The sequence below is a fragment of the Saccostrea echinata genome, unplaced genomic scaffold (genome assembly GCF_033153115.1).
Source record: "Saccostrea echinata isolate AGI-Se365-2 ecotype Australia unplaced genomic scaffold, CSIRO_AGI_Sech_v1 ptg000054l, whole genome shotgun sequence".
NCBI classification, from domain to species: Eukaryota; Metazoa; Mollusca; class Bivalvia; order Ostreida; family Ostreidae; genus Saccostrea; species Saccostrea echinata.
In genome coordinates, this window is record NW_026889803.1 from 33,419,042 (window position 1) to 33,444,989 (window position 25,948).

Consider the following 25,948-nt stretch of genomic DNA (forward strand, 5'->3'; position numbering starts at 1 on the left):
TGGCAGAAGTTAAACACTTCATTTAGATATGGACTCCTGGTACATGTGTATTTATATTGATTTGTCAAATTTCACAAATTTACGGATTTTTAAAGATTTCATGGTGCACAATATCTGTGACAGGAATAAGCAGAGTGAAATTCTTGTCCGGACAGAGATAAAGATGATAAGACGCTTATACTTCTAAAAGTAATTGACTGTGATTCAAAGGCATATCCCCACGTTAACTTATGGTTTTTGAAAAAGGTGGCTTGAAATATAAGATCGTTGCCATAACCATAACTTTGAAGCAGAAAAGCATTACGGGGACACTCGAATTCAGAAAAATAAGTTCAAACTAGGCAGAACAGTTGCTTGTGATCAGAGGTTGTATAATAACCTACAACATGGACATGTGGGACAACAGCAATTAATGATAATGGATTGTAAAAGTTTTGTCTGTATTATAATTATAACTGCTCTTTCTACAGAAAATTTGGGTATGTTGTTATTATGCAAGTCCGTCACCCCGTCTGTTACACTATTTTCTACCTCAAACTACTCTTACATTTTAAGCAGTAGCCTATTCATTCCTTGGAATTTGATTGGTAGTGGCCTCTAGGTTTTTGAATTTTCAGATTTCATTCTAAAGAGGGGGGGGGGGGGGGCGATTAGGAGTCAATTCAGTTTTATTTTTCTCCGAAACCTGGTTCCAAGAACTCCTCCGAAACTTTACTTAGTAGCCAAGTTATCTTTTCACATGTAGTTTGCGCTGTCCTGTAGATATATAATAGGGTTTTGGAATTAGATTTTAAAATTTTCATTTTCATGCAGGAGGCCAATTGGGAGCCGAAAAACAACATACAACCTACACAAACCCACCTCGAAGAAGATAAAAAAGATGTACCCAGGACTCCTCTCAAATTCTGAGTAGTAACTAGGCTAATTCATATTTTGGAATACGATTGATTGGTTGTGTCGTGTAGATCTGCAAGAAAGTTACGGAATTTTCCTTTTCATCAAATGGACTAATGTAAAGGGACGTAAAACATCTTTTTTTCTACAAGACGCAGATGGGTCTAAGTGGTAATCAGAGTGTAATGCAAACTTGCAAGCGCTAAACACACTCTCGTTACCTTTATAGAGGCAAACGCTTACATGTGGGTATTGATGTGTGATGATAGCATCTAGTTTTGTAATAAATGAAATATAAATTTTAAATAATTTAGAAGAACATACTTGGCCTTAGAGTTACTTATGATCAAAGGATATGTCATGACCATGAACAAAGATCATTTAGACACACTGTCATGGTCACAAACTATAAATGTTGAATTTTGAAGGTCTAAGGGATGTATTACATGTGTATTCCAGGAGACAAATCACAATTTAAGTATTATTTGGGCCATGACTTTTTAATTCCAGGACAGGTGATGGTAATATTTTTTATACCCAAATTTAGTAAAAGGTGCTCACGACCATAGGTATTGCATTTTTAACCAAGTAGCCCTATTAGGACGATTCTAATTTTACGATTACTTTTGTATATAAATTTAATTTATATTCTACCTGACAAAACATTGTGTATTTTCACTACTTATTTTTCTTTAAAAGGAATTCTTATTACAGTGTGGTCTCCATTGAAAATGCGGAAGTTGATTAACATAGCGAGCTTTAAAAGGCTAGTAAGACATTTATGTCAAGATATGCTCTGCACTTTCATTATGAAGTAATGCATCCTCTCTTTTAGCTTGCAATCTGTTTTAAAATGTTTTCCTTCATAATATCGATTGTAAAAAAGAAAAAGGTTCAAGTTTTATATTTGTCTTTGATCTTGTTTTAATTTACTTACAGCTGCAGTTATTGTTTAGTTCGGTTATTGTTTAGTTTGGAATCTGTTCGAAAATGGTAACACCTTTTATAACATTGATTGTAAAAAAAGGTTCACGTTTTACATTTTGCTTTAATCTTGTTTTAATTAACTTGACGTTATATTAGTACTCGGAGGTTATAGATATATCAATTGATCATGTATACCCCAGAAAATAAGGATTTCCCCTACCTCTTTCGACAGTTTTGTTCTATCCTAAATATTAAAAGCTCGACTCATATCAAAATTTACTTCCATAGATCAGTTACACCAGAAAAAGAAGGATTTCCACTTCTTTTGACAAAATCTTTATTGCAGAAATTTAAAGTTAGACTCGCATCATATTACACAAATTTGACAAGCAAATCCATCGTTCAAAAATACCCTTCTTACTTGAAAGATATTAAAGATTAACCCTAATTTATCAATTTGATGAAATGTTTGCCAGTGATTACTTGAAATGTAACGAATTTCGTAAATTCCCCTTTTAATTTCGTATTTACAGGCATGAAATAGATAATTTAAATAGAACATAGGTGCAAGTATTCAACATGAGAAAACTGAAATACTGGGACTAAATTGTCTGAAAACATTGTATAGGACTTTCGCGTGTGACTCATATAGTATACTGAAATACTAGGACTAAATTGTCTGAAAACATTGCATCGGACTTTCGCGTGTGAATCATAGTATACTGAAATACTGGGACTAAATTGTCTGAAAACATTGCATCGGACTTTCGCGTGTGAATCATAGTATACTGAAATACTAGGACTAAATTGTCTGAAAACATTGTTTAGGACTGTCGCGTGAGAATCATAGTATACTGAAATACTAGGACTAAATTGTCTGAAAACATTGTATAGGACTGTCGCGTGTGACTCATATAGTATACTGAAATACTAGGACTAAATTGTCTGAAAACATTGCATCGGACTGTCGAGTGTGAACCAAGATACTATGAACGGGAACATTGGAATTCAGAAAATAAACAAGTTTTTTTTTTCTATGAATATATGTGTATATTGAATTCAGTTCTCCAAATTACCGAAGAGACATGTATTATCAAGTTATTTTTTGTTTGTGTTTTTGTCTGTTTGTTTGTTTTGTTTTCCTTTTTGTTTGTTTGCTTTTTTTGTTTTGTTTTGTTTTTGGTTTTTGGTTTTGTTATATTTTTTTTTTTAATAAGTTATATTCCTTGTGTAGACAGACTAACCAAGGCTGTGCTATGCATGCCCACTCCGTCCGTTCTTTGTCCAGGTTTCAGATTATTTATGAATGAAAGCACTTACTGTAACACTTTGAAATACTGTAACTCTTTAAAGTATATCCTTTTAGTGATTTTGTCATCAACACAAGCAGATTGCTAATATGCCACCAAAACAAATTTCTTGTTTTTAGGACGATAATATAAGCTGATAATATCCTACATTTAATTTACTATTTCGGATAAGTAGCATCAGTGTTTGTCACTTGAAAACCACAGGGTTATCCTGCACCCATGATAATTGAACAAACAAGTTTTTGTAATACACACACACACACACACACACACACACACACACACATATATCTATATCTTATCTAACAAACATCCACTATGAAATTTCAAAATTTATTCTTCAAAATGCTGTTGGATTTATTATAAAAATATGTTAATTCATTAATTTATGTAACCGCATCATCTGACACAATATCGAGTTCGTAGTCATTTACATAACTTGATCTCAAACTAAGATATTTATTACAAGTATAACAGATTACTGTCAAATTGCGTAATTGGTATTACGACTTGACAAGACATTGCACTTGGTCATTTCAAAATTTCATTTATTTCACACCTACGCACAGATTTAAAAAGCGAAGTAAAATGTCCCACAAATCTCTCAACGGCACCACGGACACCGGTTGTTTTTCTGTCTTCGTTGAAAATCTGACCAACTGAAATTCCTAATAAATCTATACCAGTCTCGGACAAAAACCTTTGGAGGTACGTGATACACCTTTGTTATTGTTGTTTTAAACTTGAATGTTCTTCTTACAGCTCCTGATATCTCTGGTTTAAGTGTGGCGGTGGTGGTGGTGGTGGTGGTTGGATCAGGGGTGGATGTCGTCGTTTTAGGGGCCTCTGTCGGTTTTACGGTAGGGCGGGACGTTACTCTTTTGATCGATTGCCGTTTTCTAGGTCTCCTTTTGATCACAAGAAAGTCATTCCAGACAGCGATGTCCTTGGATTTTTCATCTAATTTTGTTTTTTGAAAAAATTGTCATTCTACGTTTACTACAGTTTAAAAAAATACATATAAAATTATCAAAATGTTAAAAGAATATTTTAAAGAGTGCAATTTGAGAATACATGATCTCGAAGGTTGATTATATTGTTTTGTTTTGAACATATTCAATAATTAAATAAAGAAAGAACTACATTAACACATTTCAATTTGATGCTTTCAAAATAATTCAGAACAGTAAAGCAAAATTCTTACCTACAACAACAGATATAGATTTCGAATTTTGCACATTATCAAGAGGTGCGCATAATCCACCGCCAATAAAAACAACACAAATAATTAATCGACGGAGAAAAAATTCCATCTAGTCAATACAATTACTACAACAGGTAAGAAAATGATGATCAGAATTCATAGCTTTTAATACTGTCTTTCAGTTTGTACGTTTGTTAACCACAATATATATTAATCTGTCAGCTTGTTTTCAAATGACGATTGCTCATTAAAAAAATGAATCGATGTTTATTTGTAATTGCAAAAGCATGTTTAAGAATTACATAAGACCTGTCCTTGTTTTAATTATATCTTCCTTACATTTTTATAGGTCAAAGCATTTTCTCATCCATTACCACTGATAATAAGAAGGTGTAAAAGAAATTCTAGGTGGCAATACTACAGGTTAATTTATTTTCTGAGAACCAAAATAAAGAAGAAGTTGGGATGAACATTTAGATATCTGATGAAATACATTTATACCATGAACAATTCCATTTGTTTGGAGATATCTCAGTAAAAGGAAGCAAAGTAAGTAGAAATGACGACATTTTGTCAAAAACATATAATCACTTGGTTATAGACATGCAAACTGAACTATCTGTGCATTAACACTGAAGAAACTAGCTAGATAAGCATGGTCAATGTAGCTGTCTAGTTTTTGGGATCGTTACAATGTGAATTCATACATATATGAACATGCCCTGCCCCAATAAATTATGATGATCATATATTGCATTTACTTAATGATTATTACCAGTATAATTAATTTAACGTATCTATGTAGCTGCTTCTCCATTCACATATTTTATATATATTAATATATATATATATATATATATATATATATATATATATATATATATATATATATATATATATATATATATATATTATGGAAAGCCGTATATATATGAATCAGGAAGAAGAAGTAAATATTACGTGCATTAAAAATGTTATGGGGACATTTCAAATTGGAACAAAATATTTAACAAATTTTAGTGAATTTTATGAAATTATAGATTATCATCAATATACCTTTTTCGCCACTGAGAGTCATTCATACCATGTAAGTAGTGCCTTTACGAAATGCAATAGACAGCCAATATTAGATACACGTACGTGCCCTGATATGATACTTGTTCTAATGTCAAAGTTTTTGTCTTTTAAGTTTGAGGTGTAAAACACACCTGAATTTAGGTACCCGTTTTAACATGATATTTTTAAAAATTATTTCTTTACTTTCTGTTTTGTAAGTTAAAAAAAGTAAAAATTTGCTTAAAATTAGAGCATCATGCAGGGGTGTGCAATTAGCATCGCCCGACGCCCGGGGCTACCATTTTTTGGGGTCGGGCTAGTAGTTTTCTGCACAGAGGTAGCCCCTTGGGCTAGTAAAAATTAAAACTACCAATGTGACACATGAAAATTACTATCGGTATTTTCACTCGTTATTTGCTATCAAATTCTCAAAATATGAAAAAATATATTCGTCAGCATGTTCCTACTGTTCGTTAATCTCCATAATCTTATCCATTTTGCAGTGCTACCTGACTTATTTACTTCCAAAAACGATCGTTTTTATCTTATCCGAATTTCCTCTATTCCTCTGTTTATGGTAAATACACATGCAGATATCTCATTAAATTATTTACGATCACTCAATCAACTGAAAGATAAGTGTTATGTGGTTTACATAAAATATATTTCCAGCGTATTTAATGATTTAAGATGAAAAAAAATGATTTTCATTTCATTGTAGATAAGATAATCTATTTGAATTTATTTTTATTTTCTATCATAATTATTAATTTATACATGATTTAATTTTACTAGTGAGAATTAAACTTTAATTTTAAAAAGAATGACATTAAAACCCTGACTTTTTCAACAATAACTATTTTCTGTTACCCCCCCCCCCCCTTACATTTGGGCTAGTAACTTTTTACTTGGGGCTAGTAACTTTATTGCTGCCACTAGCCCGTGGGCTAGTATTTAATTTTTTTAATTGCACACCCCTGATCATGGGTAATGTAAAAAACACTTTATGTACACAATGCTGCTCGACCAGCCAGAGATCAAAGCATTCTGGTGGAGGACATTGCGTGCACATGTAGATCTTTAATCATTTTTTAAAAAAAAAAAAACGTTTTTTTTTTTTCTCCCTTTGTTTATGTTTTAATAATTCAATTAAAAAAACAATTATTTTCACTGAGCTCATACTCTTCCGAACCCGTTTTGATAATTATAAAGAATTAAGAATATTAATGAAGATTACATGCAAAATACAGAAAAGTATTTCAAATACATTAAAGATACCAATAATATTAGTGACACTATTAATGCATCACTAATAAAATGATTTATTAATAATTAAACAGAAGATAAGCAAAGATTGAAAAACTGAGTTTCTGAGACAACAGTCAAGACAAAGCAAAGAAAATGTTCAGTAAGTCTAATCATGACAATGCAGGTGCCTTACATATATGTTGGTCACAACTGAATGTGTGTATGAGAAGTTTAGTACCTGCATACCTAACATTTACTGCAGAAGTAGAGAAGAGTTTGAGGACTTACATGTAGGGTTAGGGTTACACAGTTATTGTTAAGAGATGGTGTAACTTACAGACTTCAGATTCAGTATATAGGTGGAAATGGAATATTAAATGAGAAAAACACCTTTAAATAAAAGAATGTCTTGGTCATTACTTCAGATCAAAGGTTATGATTATTAATCTATAGTAATACAATGATTATCATTAATTTTTTTTTAAAATTTTTACAAAATGTGAAGATGGTTAGAGGAGAAAAAAAGATTTTGTTGCCGCCTGAAGAAAGACTCAAAGCCATAGAATTGACCGCTGTATATTGGATGGTAATATACTCAGAACGAGAGATCCATGGCCCACAACACTCATCTGAGTCACTATGGCCCTGCTGTTCATTCCTATGGAAAACTTTGATCACATATTGCGACTCCACCCTACTATGGGTGTTATGATTTAAACACACTTGAATCTATACTACCCGAAAAAGCTTCCATATGAAAAAAAATGACTAATCGTGGCCTTGCTGTTCTTGGGAAGACATATTTTAATGAATATAATTTATTCTTACGTAAAGCTTTGATCGCCTATTATGGACCCAATCTACAGTCAAGGATCTTAATTTGAACAAAACTTGAATCGACACTACCTGAGGATGCCTTTATACATGTATATATATATGACTAATCATGATTTTGCTGGTCTTGTGAAGTTCTTAGGATTTTTTTTCTATGTATTCCTGTATTACACTTTGATCGCCCATTGTGGCCCTACCAATCCTACCAATGGGGATCATGATTTGATCACAAACTTGAATTTACACTACCCATGGTTCCTTGTTAATATGACTTACCATGCTTTTGCTGTTTCTGAGAAGAAGATTTTTAAAGATATTTTTCTATGCATTCCTATGTTAGACGACTGTGGCCCCATCTTAGCCCTGGGAGTCATGATCTGAACAAATTTGAATCTACAATACCTGAAAATTTTCCTTTAAAGTTTCATTTTTTTTCTGGCCCAGTGGTTCATGAAAAGAATTTTGAATGATGCCGTTGAATTTTTTTTTACTAATTCTTAATTATTCCCCTCGAAAGAGGTTAGGCCCTTCATTTGAAAAAAAATTGAATTCCCTTTACCCAAGGATGCTCTGTGGCATTTTTTTTGTTAAAATTCGCCCAGTGGTTCTTAAGAAGATGAAAATCTAAAAAAAAAATACTGCAACAACAACGAAATACAACAGACAAATTTCGGTCAGAAACACTCACTTGACCTGCGTGCAGGTGAGCTAAAAATAAAATTAAACAAAATAAATAAAATACATGCTAGTATTTCTTACATCCAATCATATCATGATTTCTTGTTTTAAAATAGTCTGTAACTTTTATTTAGGGTGGTGGATTAATGTTTTTTTTTTCATGTTGGTTTGATTGGGAATGAAATTTACAATTATATTCAAATCATTCAACCAACAGAGTGGTGCACTGGTTGGTTTCACAGATATCACAAATAACACATTATGTGGTGATAAAAACATTGTGTTAATAAATATTTGTTTAGTTACATAACCTTAACAGTTTGAAATACAAAGATTTTGATGAAATTTACAAATATAAGTATGTTACTTAGCCACATTCACGTCTACACAAACATTAATAAGGATAAAGGTTTTATGCATATACATTGTATATATATATATATATATATATATATATATATATATATATATATATATATATATATATATATATATATATATAATATACATGTAAGCATTACTTAGAGATAGTGTTACATATTCAAACGTGCACAAAATATTGCTAAATTACGGAGGAATTACTGTGAATATATTTCAAGGGCATCATTTGTAAAGAATTTAATTAAACAATTATATTATTACTTCATGACTTTTTCCTGATGCCAGGTATTCAAACATATATATCTTTTTCTAAACAAACAATAAATGAACTAGAGGCAGAAAAATTAAAACTAGATTTAAAAAAGAAACAGGAAATGATAAAGAAAATGTTACAAAAAGTACAAAAAAATGAAAATTGATTCAATACATAATAATGTAGATACCTGTACTTTTCATCAAACAGTACTTGGAAATAAAATGTATGTTTCTTCTTGCTAAAGTAAAGATGATTCTGATATGAAAATTTAGAGTCTTTGGGGGGAAACAAGGAAGTTAAATTAAATGCACTTTGCTGATACAGGTCACTCTAGCTATAGATAGAACAATTCTGTATTATCAGAATCTGAACTCGACAACTAGAGCAACTTTACCTCTTGACAAAGGAAGCAATAGCAGCATAGTATTTCAGAAAATTTGTAGGCATTCTAACCATCTCAGTCAGTAGTTTGCTTTATGCAATTTGAGCAAAGTTTTTATTTTTACAAACTCATAAACTATACGTGTAATATCTTAATAATGTAACCAATTGAGTTCGCACTTTGTCTTTTATAACACTTTCAAATGAAATCAAACATTGGCATATCATAAGAAGAATTGCGCAAATAACAGAAATAATGTACTTATGTTTGTATCATTATCAAACAGTGTGTTCAAATGGCGCTTGGTTTTTTCGGGTTATCACCTACATGTGCTGTACAACTTCCATCGTCGGAACTTTGCATTCCTATATACTGGTTACTCTGGTGGGAACCTTCATCCTCACCTCTGAGATAGTTGATTGAAGTGTCACTTTCAGATCTACGTTCCTCAGCTGAACTGAAACCAGGGTTATCAGTAACTACCGTTAGATATGTTGCTTTCTTATCATCCTTTTTATTCCGTTTACGACAGACAACTGCGATGATTATGGCTAGTATAATAATTATTACAACCCCGCCTCCTGTACCTCCAGCTACTATTGGTGTATCATCTGCCTGAGCTGAATGGTCTGGTGTCTGTGACGCAAGGCATTGTGTCTCTGAAAAAAATATTGTAAGGCATCCAGAAAACCAAAGCGTATACGGACAGAGCAAAATTTTGGACACAAAATGAAATTATACATACTCTTTAGAAAGCCTTCATAATTTAAGCATGGGCAGTATCTAGTTATATCTAGCTTGGTGCAATTCACTTCGGTTGTCATTTATTGAGGGTATAGTAATTCCTTGCAATAGGGGGCAGCGGTAAGTTAATTGCTATCTGTTAACGTTTGTTTGGGGTTTTTTTGGAAGATAAATACCACCAACAAAAATTATACATAGCACTGATATGCAAAAAACATCCTTCAGAAAGTTGCAATTGACAAAATTTCAATGGAAACGTATAGTTAGTCTGTTATTAAAAAATACGCAAATACTAGCTCAGACGATGAGTGCAAACTTTAAATATAAAAACATATGAATCACCATTGATCTTCTAAGGAATGAACTTTTTTGTTATTGATAAGTACTGTATGCCAACTTTTATTCGCGTGCGAGAAATATCCGCGATTTTCGCGACCTTCTTTAACTTGCGGATATTAATCGCCGCGAACCATTTATTTTGCTTTGTATTTGTAGAGAATGTTTCCCCAATCGTGAAAAATTAATTGTCGATTTCAAACTGACGAATCGCGAATAATAGTTGGTGTAGAGTTAATTAAATCAGATATTAGAAGTTTATCTAAGAAATTAAGTAGACACATTATTTTCTTTCTGAGAATTACAAAATTGGCAAAGTATATGTATTTGAGTATTTATTCAAAAGAGAAAAAAATTAAACGGTGAAAAAATTGAGGTAGTCACTTTACATCAATTAAGGAAGAAGTTCTTAACTTTTATGACCTTTTCTATGACAGAGCTGTATGCATTAAGGATAAGAGAGTTAGGAAGCATTAATGTGGAAGACTAAAATAAAGGATGATCATTTCCCGATGTTTTCATAAAACAAAACTCAAACGAAAAATTCTCCTTACTTTTTTGGTTCTGAACTTTCCCAAATGGACAAGTCTCGATGATATTGCAGCATGTCTCAGATTGTGAAAATGGTTTACCATTTTCGTCTTGAACACACCAGCTGCATCCTGCTACTTGGTAGCAATTTCTATAAAATATCAATTTTGTGAATGTTGTAGGAAAGAAAAAGAACTAACTGCAGAACTGTAGTTCTCTGAGATAGATAATTCAGACAGACATACAATATAGTAACAGATCCAATATTTGTAAAATCCTTCGATTTACGGCGCCGCTTTTATGTCGCACGTTTAATTTAGGGTAAAATTCCTCGCCTAATATGCTTTCCCCTAGGGCATGGTATCCCTTAATTAACCATATATATTTTACTTCCTAAGTATCAGTAGCTCTCTGGTATGCCTTTCCAAATTATCGATCCCAGAGAGCTGCAGCTTCAATAAATGAAGCTTGTAAACGCGGTGCTTATTTTTCCTAATTGTTAATAAAGCTTTAACCCTTAACTCCAGCATGAATAAGCAAAAATTTAAAAAAGAGGCCCATGGGCCACAATACTCACCTGAGTCCATATGCCCCTGCTGTATTTCATTAGCAGATTTTTTTAATTATATATTCCTACCCCATGTTACCCATCGCGGTCATAATTTGAATAAACTTGAATCTACATTTAGGCTATTTCAAGATACTTCCATATCCATGTGACTAATCAAAGGATTTCTGTGTCTTGAGAAGAAAAATTCAAAAGATATTTTCCTATATATTCCTATGTAAAACTTTGATCACCCATTGTGGCCCCATCCTACCCAAGGGGGTCATTATTTGAACATACTTAAATCTACACTATCCGAGGATACTTCCATATCAATATGACTTAAACATGGCTTTGCTGTTCTTGTAAAGAAGATTTTTGAAGATTTTTCCCTATATATTCTTATGTAAAACTTTTATCCCTCATTGTGCCCACAGGAGGGTCAAAATTTGAACAAACTTGAATGTACACTTTAAATGAAGGTTTCACTTAATTTCAACATTTTGGCCCAGTGGTTCTTCAGAAGAAGATTTTAAAAAAATCACTAAATTTTTCACTATTTCATAATTATTTTTCCTTGAGAGAGAGCGTGGCCCTTCCTTTGAACAAGCTTAAATCCCCTTTAACCAAGAATGCTTTGTGGGAAGTATGGTTGAAATTGACCCAGTGGTTCTGGAGAAGAAGTGGAAAATGTGAAAAATTTACAGACGGACAGATAGACAACGGGCAAAATGTGATCAGAAAAGCTCACTTGAGCTTTCAGCCCAGGTAAGCTAAAATGGTGCAAATAATCCAGTTTTTCGTTTTACATAAATGCGTTTAATGGTCTTTGACTTCAGATCAGTGTGAATATGTATCAAATTTGGGTATACACGTCATACCATAATACCGCCCGACAAAAGAAGGGCGTATAAATATTACATGCTGAAATATATTATTTAACATCTCTCTTTTTTTAATTGTTTTAGTCTTACTTAATTAGTGCTATAGAAAAAAAACTTACTTCTCATCTCGAGCATTACAACCAGCATCAAAGCAAGGTTTCAAGTCTAGCTCTTTTATTTTGTCTAATTCTGGTTGAACTTTGACATTTGAATCTGGTAACCTAGCACTACAAGTGTGGTATTTCTCTCTGTGACAAAAACCAATCAATGTAAGTGATATTATTTCATTAGCATGTTATCAGAATACTTTTTTATGAATTCAGTTTTAAAATTCAAATTTTACATACGTCTTAAGAAAATGGTTAAAATGCATTGTTTACTTGAAAAAAGGACTTACCCGGATGTTGTTTTTTCCTGGCAGGTATCATATGGCACAATTTTATGGCATAAACAACAGTCGGATCCACTATTGGTACAAGTATATTCAAGTGGTGATATACCTGAATTCTGATATGTAACGTTTAAAATAAGGTGATTGCATTTCTTGTGTTAGAGCAAGACTATAAATATATAATTTACTGCCTTTAATGAAAAAAGATTAAATTATGATTTTTAAATGACAAATCAACCCGGTTATCTTCTGTGGTCAAGGCCTCAATATATTTACGGTTCATGTCATTCATAAGCACGTGCACCAAAGAGGAAAAAAAACCTCGAAAATATAAAAAAGATTGTAGACCCAAATCACCCTTATTCGTTCTTTATAAATCAGGTTTGATATAAGTAACAAATATGATAATTTTGAAAAAAATCCCTTCTAAAGCTTGCTGTTATTTTCACTGAACACTTTTTGAAAGTTATAATGCTTTTATTAAACCTGACAACAGGTTCCACTATTGAGTTCTTCCTTTTTGATGATGATGTACACGTTACTGTTAAGGACAGGGGCAATTTTATACCCTACTGAAGACAGTTTGTTAACTGGGTCAGCTGTATCCGATAGTTTTACCTGTAAAGAATTTAAAAATACATAAAGAAAAATATTATCTTATAAGCACAAGAATTCTTAAAACGATAAACATGGAACACTGGGAAATTTAACAATATTCATTTTATTGGATGCTTTAGATAGAATGGCAAATGACTGCTTTGATAGTAAGTAATGTCTGGTGAAAAATATACTTACCCTATATGAAAACAATTGTTTCTTATTTTCTATGTCCAAACAACTTTCCCTCTCAATATTTTTATCCTTTAACAGATCATCCATTATTTTTTTCTCCTATAAAAAATGCGACCTTGTTAAATTATCAAAACTTTTTGTAGCAAACCGAAACCTTCAAAACTCTTACTTAACATAAATCTACATCATGCACACGTTAACAGGCGAAGCTCGCCTGTCAGGAAATATATTCACCTTTAAAATGAAAATTTGCAAAAGGAAAAATAAATTTTCCAAAGGAAACTTTTTTAAAAAGTCTGGGGGATATTATCAAAATCCTATGAGATTTGACCATTTCCAACAGGAAGATTTTAATCTCATGCAGGAATGTAATTTCCTATGGGTGACAGAAAAAACCCACTAAGGAAAAGCATTCCTCTTTTAATTATCAATATTTCTATAGGATTTTTTTTCAGCAGGAAAACGCTATTTCCATCACTTAGAATGTTTTGCTTGCTATTTCGGGATAGATCGATCGAGATAACATCCTATATTTTATTCTAACTTTTAATTGAATAGAATGAAATACTTGTCTGAAAACGAGTGAATTGACAAATATTTTTCATTATGTTTTAAATACAAGTATTCTATTTTATTTCAGTACTGTAGTACTTGTAGGAGCTTTTTTAACACATGAAGTCGTTTCTCTTAACTTTTTCTTGAAATAAAAATGAAATCAATATATGAAGTTAAAATATCAATAATATCATGACCAAAAGACAAAAAAATACAAAATAATACTGTAACATTCTATTCAATATTTTCTGTGAATGTTCCTATAAATTAACTGAAAATTATAAACATTTTTACCTTTACTCCCAGGTGTTTCAGTTCAATATCTGGATTGTCCACAACAAACGAGAAGCTTGGGTATATAACAAGGAAACCGCTTATGTCAATCACCATACAGCTAACAATGTAAAATTTTGAGTATGGATAAATGTTATCAGAAAACTCAAAGTAATTGTGTAAATAAACACCTAAATACATCAACAAACCAATCAAAACATTCATTCTAAAGCCTTGTTATGTAAATTAAGCATCTTCAACATGATATGTCATGAACTTTCCTCCAATACTTAATATTTAAGGGGGAAAAAATTAAATGATCACGTTGTGATAAGAAGTTACCGTCACAAATAAAGTTTTAGCGGAAAATTTCATTTCGTACTTTCATTTATTTCAACATTTCTACTGCAGGTACCCTTTAAAACACGTTATTAAAAAACCTGTATTCGTTATTCGCGCATTCTGGGTAGTTACTCAAAAACATCCTGCTGAAGTAGGGGTATGGATAATCAATGCACTGGACAACGTCAACGATATCATCTGCAGAATGCTGGCCATCGGCCCTTAAAATATAATATACTGGGGTTATTTTCCTGCCATTTTCTTACAGAAACATTGAGAATTATTTTTATTTTCATGATGAATTAATCATCTGATTACATTAAGTCTTAAGAAAAGTGTCTAACCTTCCTTCGTATATGGCTTTACACTGAGTGACCACAACCCCAGCTCCCCAGTTGTCCACGTAAGGGGTTATCACTACATACTTGCCTTTCTGAGCCACAGTTCTTCTCCACCTAGAAACATTATTTTCAAAATCACCCTTTTCTTTCATTGCACACAAAAACACTGAAGATTTTAGTACATATGTATATCTCGTGGGTTATACTTATTTTTGACTTACCAGGGCCTCGTGAAAGGGTCATAGTCCTTCCTGATTTCCACCGCAGGATAAACTCTGACATGACCATCTCTTGTTCCTAAGTAACGCCATATCACAAACTGTGACTGGTCTTGGTTTTGTCTCCAAAATTCTTCCGCTTTATAAGTAGCTTGAACACTGCTTTTTACGTTATCCTATTTAATAGAAATACCAGTATTCAACCTTTATTTCCAAATCCAATTTTCATCTATTTAATATATTTTCAATTGACCATTGATTTCTTTTAAAAATCGGAATAAATATTGAAATAATAGAATATTTATGGAATTGATTAAAATTATGTAAGCAGGAAATTTATTATAATTTGATTGTGACTTACTTTTAACTTCAATTCATTTTCGGTTTGCTGACTGTGAATACTGTTCAAATAATTGGAGTAACCTACTACTGCTGCTTGTGTTTCTATCTTATAGAGGTATTCGTAGGGTTTTTCAAAAGTATGAGGAGACAGCATTACCATTGACTTCTCTTACAACAGAAAAGAAGATGTGTTTGTGAAACACTTATGCCCCCGTATGGCAACTTATAGCGAAGGTTAAACTTTCTCAAATGCAATCAAATATATTGGTACCCAAAGTAAGGTCTTGTCCCGGGGAATATACCTGTGAAATATGAAAGTCCTAGCAAGGTTAAACTTTTTCAAAAGTAAGTTATACATCAAGGTCAAGGTCAAATGTTTTAAATTAATGGTGCCCAAGGAAAGGCCTTCTCACAGGAATTACACATGTGAAATATGGAAAATCCTAACACCAACCGTTCAAAAGATATGGCTATTTCAAAAGTAGGTCCAACTCCAAGGACAAGGTCAAAGGGTCAAAGTTTTTCGTATCCAAAAGAAGGTCTTGTCACAAGGATTACATATGTGAAGTATAAAAGCCCTAGCACCAATTGCTCAATAGATATGGCCAAGGTTAAAGTTTTCCAAAAATAGTTTAAACTCCAAGGTCAAAGTCAATGGGCTATAATTGTTGGTATCTAAAGGAAGGTCTTGTCACAAGTAATACACATAAGAAAAATTAAGCCCTAGCACTAACTGTTCAAAAGTAATGGAAAAGGTTGAAATTTTTCAAAAGTACCGGGTACGTCAAACTCCAATGTCAAGGTCAAAGGGTCAGAGTGTTGTTGGTATCAAAAGGAAGGTCTTGTCACAAAGATTACACATCTGAAGTACGAAAGCCCTAGCACCAACTGTTTAAAAGTTATGGCCAAGGATAAAGTGAGGTAAAATTTTGTATAACTGGGTCAAACTCCAAGGTCAAAAGGTCAAATATGATGGTACCCAAAGAAAGGTCATCTCACAAGAAATGCACATGTGAAATATGAAAGGTATAGCTCTAACAATCAAAAGTTATGAGCAATGTGAAAGATTTTGCGGACAGATAAACAGACAGACGGACGGACAGTGCAAAAACTCTATACCCCCAAATCGAAATACGGGGGCATAAAACATATATCCATTTCTTTAGTAGTTATTTTGAAATCGAGAAAAGAAGAATCTGTAGTATTTCCCAAGAAAGAATGTTAAAAAATGATAGATAACTCATCTCCAGTATATTTAATACCTTTCGTGGCATATCTTTCATACTCTCTACATTTCTGTGTGTTTTGACTGTTCAGGTCTAGTCTGTGATAGTAGAATACCCCACTCCTTGATAACCCTTGCTGTCCTGGCTTCAATTGAGATTGCTGATCATTTTTTCCAAGTACAACACACAACGAAAAGTTTGTACCTGGAACCTTTAAAGATCAATAGTATTAGTTTTCAGAAGTAGAACATTGTTTCCATATATGAATTTTAAGGAAAGATTAGGAATTAGATGTATTTTGCCAGCAGAAATTCTCTAACATATATTATGTACATTGCATTTTTGCAGGTAAGAATTTTTTTTGAAGAACTCCTACATTAAATTTAATTCAAGAGATAACAACAACACACTTTTCTGCACTTGCTTAAGTTTATTGTTTTTATTACTTTTGTCCAACTATAGTCTGCTTCCACTGATCGGGCCTCTATCCCTTCGTATTCCAAAATTCCTCTAGATATAGTCCGGAAGTAGCTGAAACTGTTACTACCACTTTCACCCCTTAATGAAATAGTTAAATGCTCAAGTAAGTGTAAAGTCCTATATATTAACATCATATAAATGAAAGCAGTAAAGGAAACCTTTTTTAAAAATATATTTCCATGGATTCAAACGCAACAAAAACATTCACTGGTATTTCAAATGTGAAATGTGTGACAAATGTTGGTCATTTGATATTGAAAAATCACATAATATGTAAACTTCGTAAACTTGGAAATTATTCTGATTTTCGAACATTCAGCTGAAAACACTCAAAATACTTTTCTGACCCAGATTCGCTAGTTTCATTAGATTTTATTCCTTATTACATACGATAAACATAACAAAATAAGTAATGTCCAATAGCACATTATCAAAATTTGTTTTATTTCGAAATTATTTCAAATATTATACTTATTTGAAATTTCGACTTTAGGTGGTCCGATCCTCGGGTTCTGAAAATCAGGCATTGAATAATTGAAAATGCTCACAAAACTGTATATGAATTCTCAAAGTAATGTGAATTTACCCACGGCAATTGTTCAAACTTCATCATTAAAGTTAATGATATTATATAGGAAAAATTAGTAAATCTCAAATAAAATTTCAGGAAATGCGAATAAAGACACCTACTATGCATTTTCTAATTGGAAATTGATCAACAAAAACAATTTAGGATAGAAAAAACTATAGGTATCCAGTTATTTGAAGAAAATTGCATGATTTTTATACTTTTACAGTACTTTAGTTTCTTCTGTGTACTTCTATTATTTTATAATGCATAGTTTATAAAGTGTTTCCTATCATTGCAAAACACCATAAATCATTTCTAATTTCATATCATGTTAATTAGCATTAGTATATAAGGCTAAATTAAATGACAAGTTGATTTTTTTAAATCTGTATTTTTAACATACCTTTACAGTATAAAAATATCAACGTTTTAAAAAACTGTTTATAAAACTTCAAAGAACCTTGAATCACATTGAGATGCATAAAATAAAAAATTGATGCAGGAAAAGATTTCATATTTAAGCTTCATTTTGAGACTTTTTGAATTAAATAATAAATTAAAGAGTTATCCTTCCTGGCTGAGGATCGGATATCCTTAAGGTTGTTCTCAATAAATAGATACAATCCACATTGGTTAATCTAAGTAACCCAAGAAATCTCTGTCTCTTTCTCTCTCTCTCTATTATGTCTTTTGTGAGTGTACATGACTGTCTGTGTGAAATTGAAATGCATTTGTCAATACCCTCGAAACCAGGATGCTCTTTTAACTTAAAAATCCCTAATTCATATTATTAAACATTTCTAGTTCTAACATTATTCTAAAGTTTAAAAGATTTTTTTCTGATACCTTTTCATTGACTCTATCATTGGTTTTGCATCGACACTTGGTTCCAGCACATGGATATCTATAGGATCTGGATCAATTGTGATGGCATTTGGTGTCGGTTGCAAGTAGTGGACCATAACACGGCCTTGTCCATCTATCATGAATGCATATGACAGTTCTCCTTGCTTGAAATTCGTGATATCAGACAGTAGTTCGTCTAACAGAATGTCTGTACACGTGACTCCTCTCAATGACCCAGATGTCTCAACCGGTAGACAGAGAGAAGTTATCAAACCTTACAGGAATAAAAACACACATTCTCGTATGTATACGAAATACTTGTTTTCAGAGTAAATGGAATGTTTTCAATGACTTATTCCTTTCATTATGATTTTAATCAGATTATGAAGAATTAAATAAAATGAAAGAAAATTAACATTTGAATACAGAATTTGAAATGTCATGTTGAAAATCTTTACCTGTTTCCTTGGATCGTCCGTCTACGTATGGCACAGAAAATACGGGATTGCTACCCAGGTTGGTACTAGAAAGGTCTTTGTAATAAGACGCCATGTCAGAACGAAGTAAAGAATCATCTTTTACTTCCTTATAAGTCCCCTCCTGTCATTTAAAATCAACAAAATTACACCGAATTTAGCAGACATGCATTAAACAGATGTATGAAAATAATGTTGCAATGGGATATATAAGGTAAATTTTAAGGTAGTCTGTATTACCAACAAATATATTTTACTCGTTTAAATCTCTGCTCTATTTAGCATGGAACCTAGTGTAGCAATTTCATTAATAAGTATACGCATATCACGTACTAGAAACAAATTATTTAATAAAATGTCCAACAACTCTTTTTCACGCACATTCTAATGTATGTTCTTTGAATGTGGTTGCTATGAATATGTTACTTTTATTAAGATCATATACGAGGGCTGTTCGGAAATTATTGAGACATTTAATTTAACTCCATAAAGGACAGTGCTAAATTCATGAAAATTCGTCAATTTCGTCAAGTTCTGGTAAAATTATAAACATACATATGTCTATCGACCCGGAGCAGCATCGCTACGTCATTTAAACGTCACGTCAGCAGGAGATGTTTTCGCATATGAAAAGATCGGGAAGCGTTTACTCTTCTTTCTCTGTTATCACATATAACATTCCAAAAACCAAACTGTCTCTTTTCTTAAACGATTCTTTAATTTTTTTTTTCTTAGAAAAATGTGTGTTGCTACCCCAGTGTAAAATATACATGTGTCATATAGAGGTTGACTGAGCATCATGCAGTACCGATTTATGCTACGCGGGTCAATCCGTAATAATTGATGGTCGTCCGGAGCTTTTGTTTTTACTCTGTTTGAATTATTGGTAAGAAAAAAATATATGTCAATGAAAAAAACAAACCCTGAGACATGTTTTTTCTCATTGTTATTGTTTTAGCAGGTCTTTCAGTCTGGAAAAGAGTTCTCCATAGCGCTACACAAAATTTTACGTATGCTCGCTGCTCCGCCTTGACGTCAAATTCCATTGCCATTGTATATGCAAATTTTCCGTCCTTAACAGATTTCTTTACCGCGCTTAATTTTTTTTTATGATCGCCGAATTTCTCATCGAAATTCTAACAAACTTGCACAAAATGAAGTCAAAGAAAAATAGAAAAATTATATACATAAATTGAATTATTTTCGCTCTTACTATGGGTCCATCGGGGGTTTGAACGTTGGTGTTACGTATTTTCAAAATCTGATTTCGTGACTGCGCCGGGTACCCCTACCACTAACACAAAAATATTTCATTGAAAAGAAAAAATGAAATATTTGTAAAATATTTCTGGCTTTTATTAATTCTTAGTGTTTGTCAAATGTATGTGCAAATTTTCAACGAACGACGTTGATTAGAAAGAAAAATATAAACAATGTCTCAATAATTTCCGAACAGCCCTCGTATTTTTCATTTAAATGAAGATAACATAAGAGGCATCATCCATGAGAATTACTTTTACTGGTCCAAATGAACGATCATTAGTGACTTGTTTACTCATATTCTGCAAAACCTTTTTCCAATGATCACTCAAACCTAAAATAGAAAAACATAATTTTTTATTTCAATGTTACTTTAGCCTATAAATATTTTCAATATAAGCATGTATTGCAAAACGTCTAATAAACGTGTAATATTGAATGCTTACCACCTCCAAACGAATATGTAAGAATGGTAACTGAGTTATTCCGAGCCTCGTTTTCAGTTTTGATGACATCCACAGGGTCGTCACCGGCATTATCACCAGCCGCCAAAAACAAAATAACAGATTCTGAAACAGTAATAAAAACATAATGGCAAAAACTTAAGAAAATGTATACTTAATGAAATATTAAAAGATAATTTTCATCAAAACATTTTCAGAAAAAAATAACATACTAGTAATTTTCACTATCGGTATTTTTTGTTATAAAAAAGGATTGCTAATCTATAAGTGCATAATATATCTGAAACATTAATGATAATCGTCGAAGCTATAATTTTAGATCAGGATGATGATGTACATTAGAAATGGCGTAAAAAAGAATCCATGTCACCATTTTCCAAAAGAACTTACAAAGAACTCACGACTGGGACCAAAATACATGTATGTTTTTGCAAATCATTTTCTTTGAATTAATTTAAAATACAGATATTTTTAGAGAGCAATTCTAATCAAAAATATTAGGTAGGAAAGAAGTTAGAAAAGCTAAAATTATTTTAGTAGTAAGTTCTCTTGCCCTTAAATTCCTTATTTTCTATTCATTCCATTGGTATAAGGCAAAGTACTAATAGAATGAACAATTCACTGGGAATCAGGGATTAAACGTAACAATTTTAGCTATCCTTGACAATTTGCCTAAACCATACTGTAATTTTAATCAAATAGAATTTTTTTTCCATTCCTGCTTTTGGGGTATATAGAATTGAAATGTGATTAATCAAATTGTTTGAAAAAGACTTCTAATGGAATTCAAAGTTATTATCTGTATTTTGAGATTAGATCATGCAACGTTCTGCTTTTTACCTCTTTCACCTCCTTGTGTGCTGATGTCTTTAATATTGAAGTATGAGAAGGCAGCTTTAATTCCCTCGTCGTAGTGTGATTGTTTGCTTGATACCCAATCATTAGTGAAGCGTTTTAATACCTCTTTGTTGGTAGTTGTTGCCTTTGCCAAATGGGTGCCATGACATGAGGTTGGCTTGATGACCTCTTCATTAAATGCTACTATTCCGATCTAAATTTGGTTAAAGCAACTTATTTTCAAAAAGTCCATTTGACACATGCAGGTTAATATTTTTCCAGAGTACATATCAATGATTGACTCATTTTATTTTCACTAATAATAAAACTTAAAATTTTGTAATGCCCCCCCCCCCTTTTCAAAATCGATCTTATCTACGACGTTTATGTTTTCTATGCACCTTAAATAAATTTAAAAATTCCAAACTCATACGACTAAAAATTCTTTTCATAACCCTGCGTCTAGCTCTCATTGCGTTTGGCTTTCGTAGCTAGGATTTCAGCAAATGTAAACAAGTTAGATGGCATTGATTGGTTAATACGTTTCATTTATTCATTGAATCATATAATAAAACAATTATTGCTGTTTTGAGGTCAATGCGATGATTTAGTTTCTTCGAAGTACAATATTCACATCGCCTTCGAGCTCGTGGAACATTGTACTCCTCAGGTAGCTAAATCATCATATTGACCTCAAAAACAGCAATAATTGTACGAGGGGTTATCAAAAAGTTTTTGAACTAGCGCCATAAAATTAAAACCGCTTTAGGTATATCAATGGGTTTTAAAACATTTACTTAGCATAATCTTTTCTATCTATTAAATAAAATATCAATCAAAAGTTTCATTTTTTAAATTAAATGTTAATGTTTTTGGAAGCAATGTTATGTCCAGGCGGCGGAACCTCAAATATGACGTTTTTTCTACCTGAGTGTAAATGAGAAAATCTCTTTTGATATAAACATTTGTCACAAAAAATCCCGTTAATTCAGGAATATAGTAGGACACAATTGTCCCGTAAAAAAATGCAATTTTTACCCCATTCTGTAAGCTCTATGAAATTTTATCGTAAATTTTATATGGAATGTCCAAATAATTAGGGGCTTGAAAATCACGTCAAAAACGGAAAGGGGTTTCTTTTTCCAACATTCTATTAAGTTTCACACCTGGAAAAACTGGTATAAACCAAGGTAATGTTTAAATGGGCTACAGAAAAATAAAATGCATCCCGAGTATTTTTTGCCCAAAAAGATTCACTTGTTGATCAGAAATGAGAAACACTTGTCAGTGTTTGGTATTCGGTCATCGGACCAAAGGTCTTGAATTTTATTCCTCAAAACATTTTTTTGGTCTATAAAATGATTTTTAAAAAGTTTGGACTGGTATGCATGGGCGGATACAGGATTTGTGATTAGGGGGGCGTGGATAACTTTGTTCAGGCAAGGGGTCTGGGGGCCGCCTTAAGGCCCCCAGTGGGTCCAGGACGAAGCCCTGGTGGGGGCCCAGGGGGCGAAGCCCCCGGAACCTCCTGGGTTTTCGTGAATTTTAAGAGTAAAACCAGGCACAAAAATAGTGGTATTGATTAGTTATGTACACTATGATATTTCACTTTTTAAAAAACACACACACACACATACAAACCCCAAAATACAACGAACAAACAAGATCAGATTTTAAAAATAGCATTTTCCTAGATATACAAGAAGTCACAAAAATCAGAATGTTTTTCAAAGTGCATTGTCACTTACGAGGGCTGGTGGTGAATACCTTTTATTGTTCAGATTACATTGTATTATATGTATTATTGGTCATGATATAAAATAAATGTGTTCGATTTACAAGATATGTGTGTTGGGTAACTTCTACCGCGCACACAGGGTATTTTTGATCGATGTGCAAATATAAACGAAATTATTCATGTCATCTCTAATTTAAAAATATATATATTAATTTAAATTATTCTGTTGTAAAACATAAAAGATTGTGAAAAAATGCTGACAAAAAACAGTAATTTTCAAAATGTACCTAATTTGAAGACTATAAGTGCACCAGGTGCCTAGAACTGATTTACCGATTTGTCAAGGCATGCCACAAATGTATACATATGCGCAGGCATCTAAACCGCATGTAAATAGAACAGATGATTTTTTCACTGTTAAAGAACTAGTTTCTACGAAGTATTCTTGTACATAATACTTATCCTAATAATTTTTTCATACGGACGGTGGTCATGATTTTTTTTCTGGTAACAAATAGCAATGCGTCATTTTCATTGGTCGAACTGAGTTACCCGTTGACGCCGTATTCATGCATGGGTTACTTCGGCCGATTTCTGTTCAACTGATTTGCATTTTATTTGTAAAAACTAAATACTATAAATTAAAAAGGTATGAATTTAAGTTGTAAAATTAAACATAGTTGATAAATTTCACGCCAGGAATATCCACTGTGTCTTTCTATATATACAAGATATTTTCAGAGGTGATAAACTGATAATTCCCCGCAATGGTTTAAAAATACTCATCTTTGATTTTTCGGGCGATAAGGTTTCTTCTTGGATGTAATTTTCTAGTGAAGAAATAAATTTCTCCTATTATTATCGACATTGATTTGTATATGAAAAATGCATTTTCTTTCTGCATAAAATAGATGAGTGTTCACTATAATGGGTTATAAACAAATTATTTTGAGGTGTTTATGAACGGTCGAAATTAACCAGGTGGTCGAAGTTACACCATCCTAACCTATATCCTGACGTTAAATTCCATTTATATGGAAAGAATATGAGACGTGTGTAATGAAAAAAAGTCTTGTATCTATGTAAGTAAATTACTGCATAGTTACACCATTTGATAAATAAATACATCAATCAGTGGACGGGTTTGTAACGTAGACCGTCTGATTTTAAATTCATGTATTTACCTTCGACCAGCCTTTATATATTCCAGTATTTTTTCTTGCATCATGATAGGAAATTGACAAGTGCAGTATACCCTTCAATCGAAATTGGCTCGACGTTTTCCGGTTTGAATAATTATGAGATAGCATAGCCTAGGGAATGCAAGGTTTTCAGACTTGATTTTTAAGAAAACCGATACTTGGTCATTAAATAAAATTACCATTTTTTAATTGACCATTAATTATAAAACCAAAGTATGGCATCATTAATATTAGTCATGTCATACTTTGAAAATTTTAGGGGGGGGGTGTGCCCCCCATGCCCCCCTTAAATCCGCCAGTGGTATGTACAAACAAGGGCCTTAACGGTCACGTGAATATAGTGAAACGATTTATAGATTAAAACAAAATATGCTGATAAATTAACCCCTCTGTTGCCCAAAGGAAAGAGAAATAAGATGGTCAGAGATCGGCAAAAATTTACTGCTCAGTAGCAAATCTCAAAGTTGATCTATTTATTTGCCTGTACATGCACCCAATTGTCACTATCCCCATACAGACTAAACAAAACAATAATTCTTCAGTATGATTGTACATTAACAAACCCATTTCATTCCCTCCCACATTGGCCTTTCTTAGTCTTTGAAGATTATTTAATGTACAAAGGTAAGGTATTTTTGACCAATTTTTTTGTTTATCTATTATTTAAGACTACCTGATCATTAAAAAGTACGAAAATACTTTTTGTATTAAATGTTATAAAAGTTCTTGAATTGTTATTCAATTGACCTTTTAAGTTACATTATTTACAGTGATTAATTATCCTAGGTGAATAGCAAAGGGGAATAACTTATTTCAGTAGAATAAAAATTAATAAATTGTCCAAGTGGTACAGAATTTCAAAATCTGGTAACACCCTTGCTTATTACAATTTATATACTCTGATTGCCTTCTACATATCCAGGAGCAGAGAAGATTTTCAAAGAAATACTAGTTGTAAAGTCCCCGATCCGGAAATTTTTCCGTTACAGGTTTGATTATTATGTATTTGCTTTTGTTTCCGCCCGAGAGCAGAATGTTTCAATTTAACATGTGCTTGTACTTGGTAAAGCCTCACAGGAGTAAGTAATTATCTAATTCATAAAATTTCAAGAAAGATAATGTTTAGAACACATTTGAATTGTTTTATAAATACCAATGATGCTGCTAAATTTAAATGTTTAAATAATATTTTAGTAAAATGTCAGTCTGTTCAGTGAAGTCATGTACAAGAAACTATTGTTAATGTCAATTATTATGTTTTTGGTAAATCTAGATGATATATATGTCATTTGTTTATGTTCTTTTTGAATTGTTTATAGTTTTTTACCCTCTTCACGAGGTGGAATGTCGCTTCCAATAAACTCAAACTGGAAACATTACAC

At 32.2% G+C, this 25,948-nt stretch overlaps 2 protein-coding genes across 2 annotated transcripts in view; both read right to left on the reverse strand.

The window, feature by feature from the left end:
- LOC133204808 (uncharacterized) overlaps positions 1 to 25,948 on the reverse strand; it is a 68,379-nt gene that overhangs the window by 33,068 nt on the left and 9,363 nt on the right. Inside the window, exons 7-18 of the mRNA XM_061340557.1 lie at positions 21,630 to 21,840; positions 20,772 to 20,894; positions 20,580 to 20,659; positions 19,048 to 19,189; positions 18,590 to 18,863; positions 17,139 to 17,250; positions 13,090 to 13,221; positions 12,610 to 12,719; positions 12,332 to 12,460; positions 10,805 to 10,932; positions 9,464 to 9,829; positions 3,892 to 4,091 (exon numbers count right to left, since the gene is read on the reverse strand). Of these exons, the coding sequence (XP_061196541.1) occupies positions 3,892 to 4,091; positions 9,464 to 9,829; positions 10,805 to 10,932; positions 12,332 to 12,460; positions 12,610 to 12,719; positions 13,090 to 13,221; positions 17,139 to 17,250; positions 18,590 to 18,863; positions 19,048 to 19,189; positions 20,580 to 20,659; positions 20,772 to 20,894; positions 21,630 to 21,840 (2,007 nt within the window). The remainder of the gene's footprint in view (positions 1 to 3,891; positions 4,092 to 9,463; positions 9,830 to 10,804; positions 10,933 to 12,331; positions 12,461 to 12,609; positions 12,720 to 13,089; positions 13,222 to 17,138; positions 17,251 to 18,589; positions 18,864 to 19,047; positions 19,190 to 20,579; positions 20,660 to 20,771; positions 20,895 to 21,629; positions 21,841 to 25,948) is intronic.
- On the reverse strand, positions 3,476 to 4,470 carry LOC133205981 (uncharacterized). The gene is made up of 2 exons (XM_061341885.1): positions 4,336 to 4,470; positions 3,476 to 4,091 (listed from the first exon to the last, which is right to left on the reverse strand). Exons 1-2 carry the CDS (start codon positions 4,442 to 4,444, stop codon positions 3,736 to 3,738), a joined length of 465 nt encoding a protein of 154 aa, XP_061197869.1. The 5' UTR covers positions 4,445 to 4,470; the 3' UTR covers positions 3,476 to 3,735.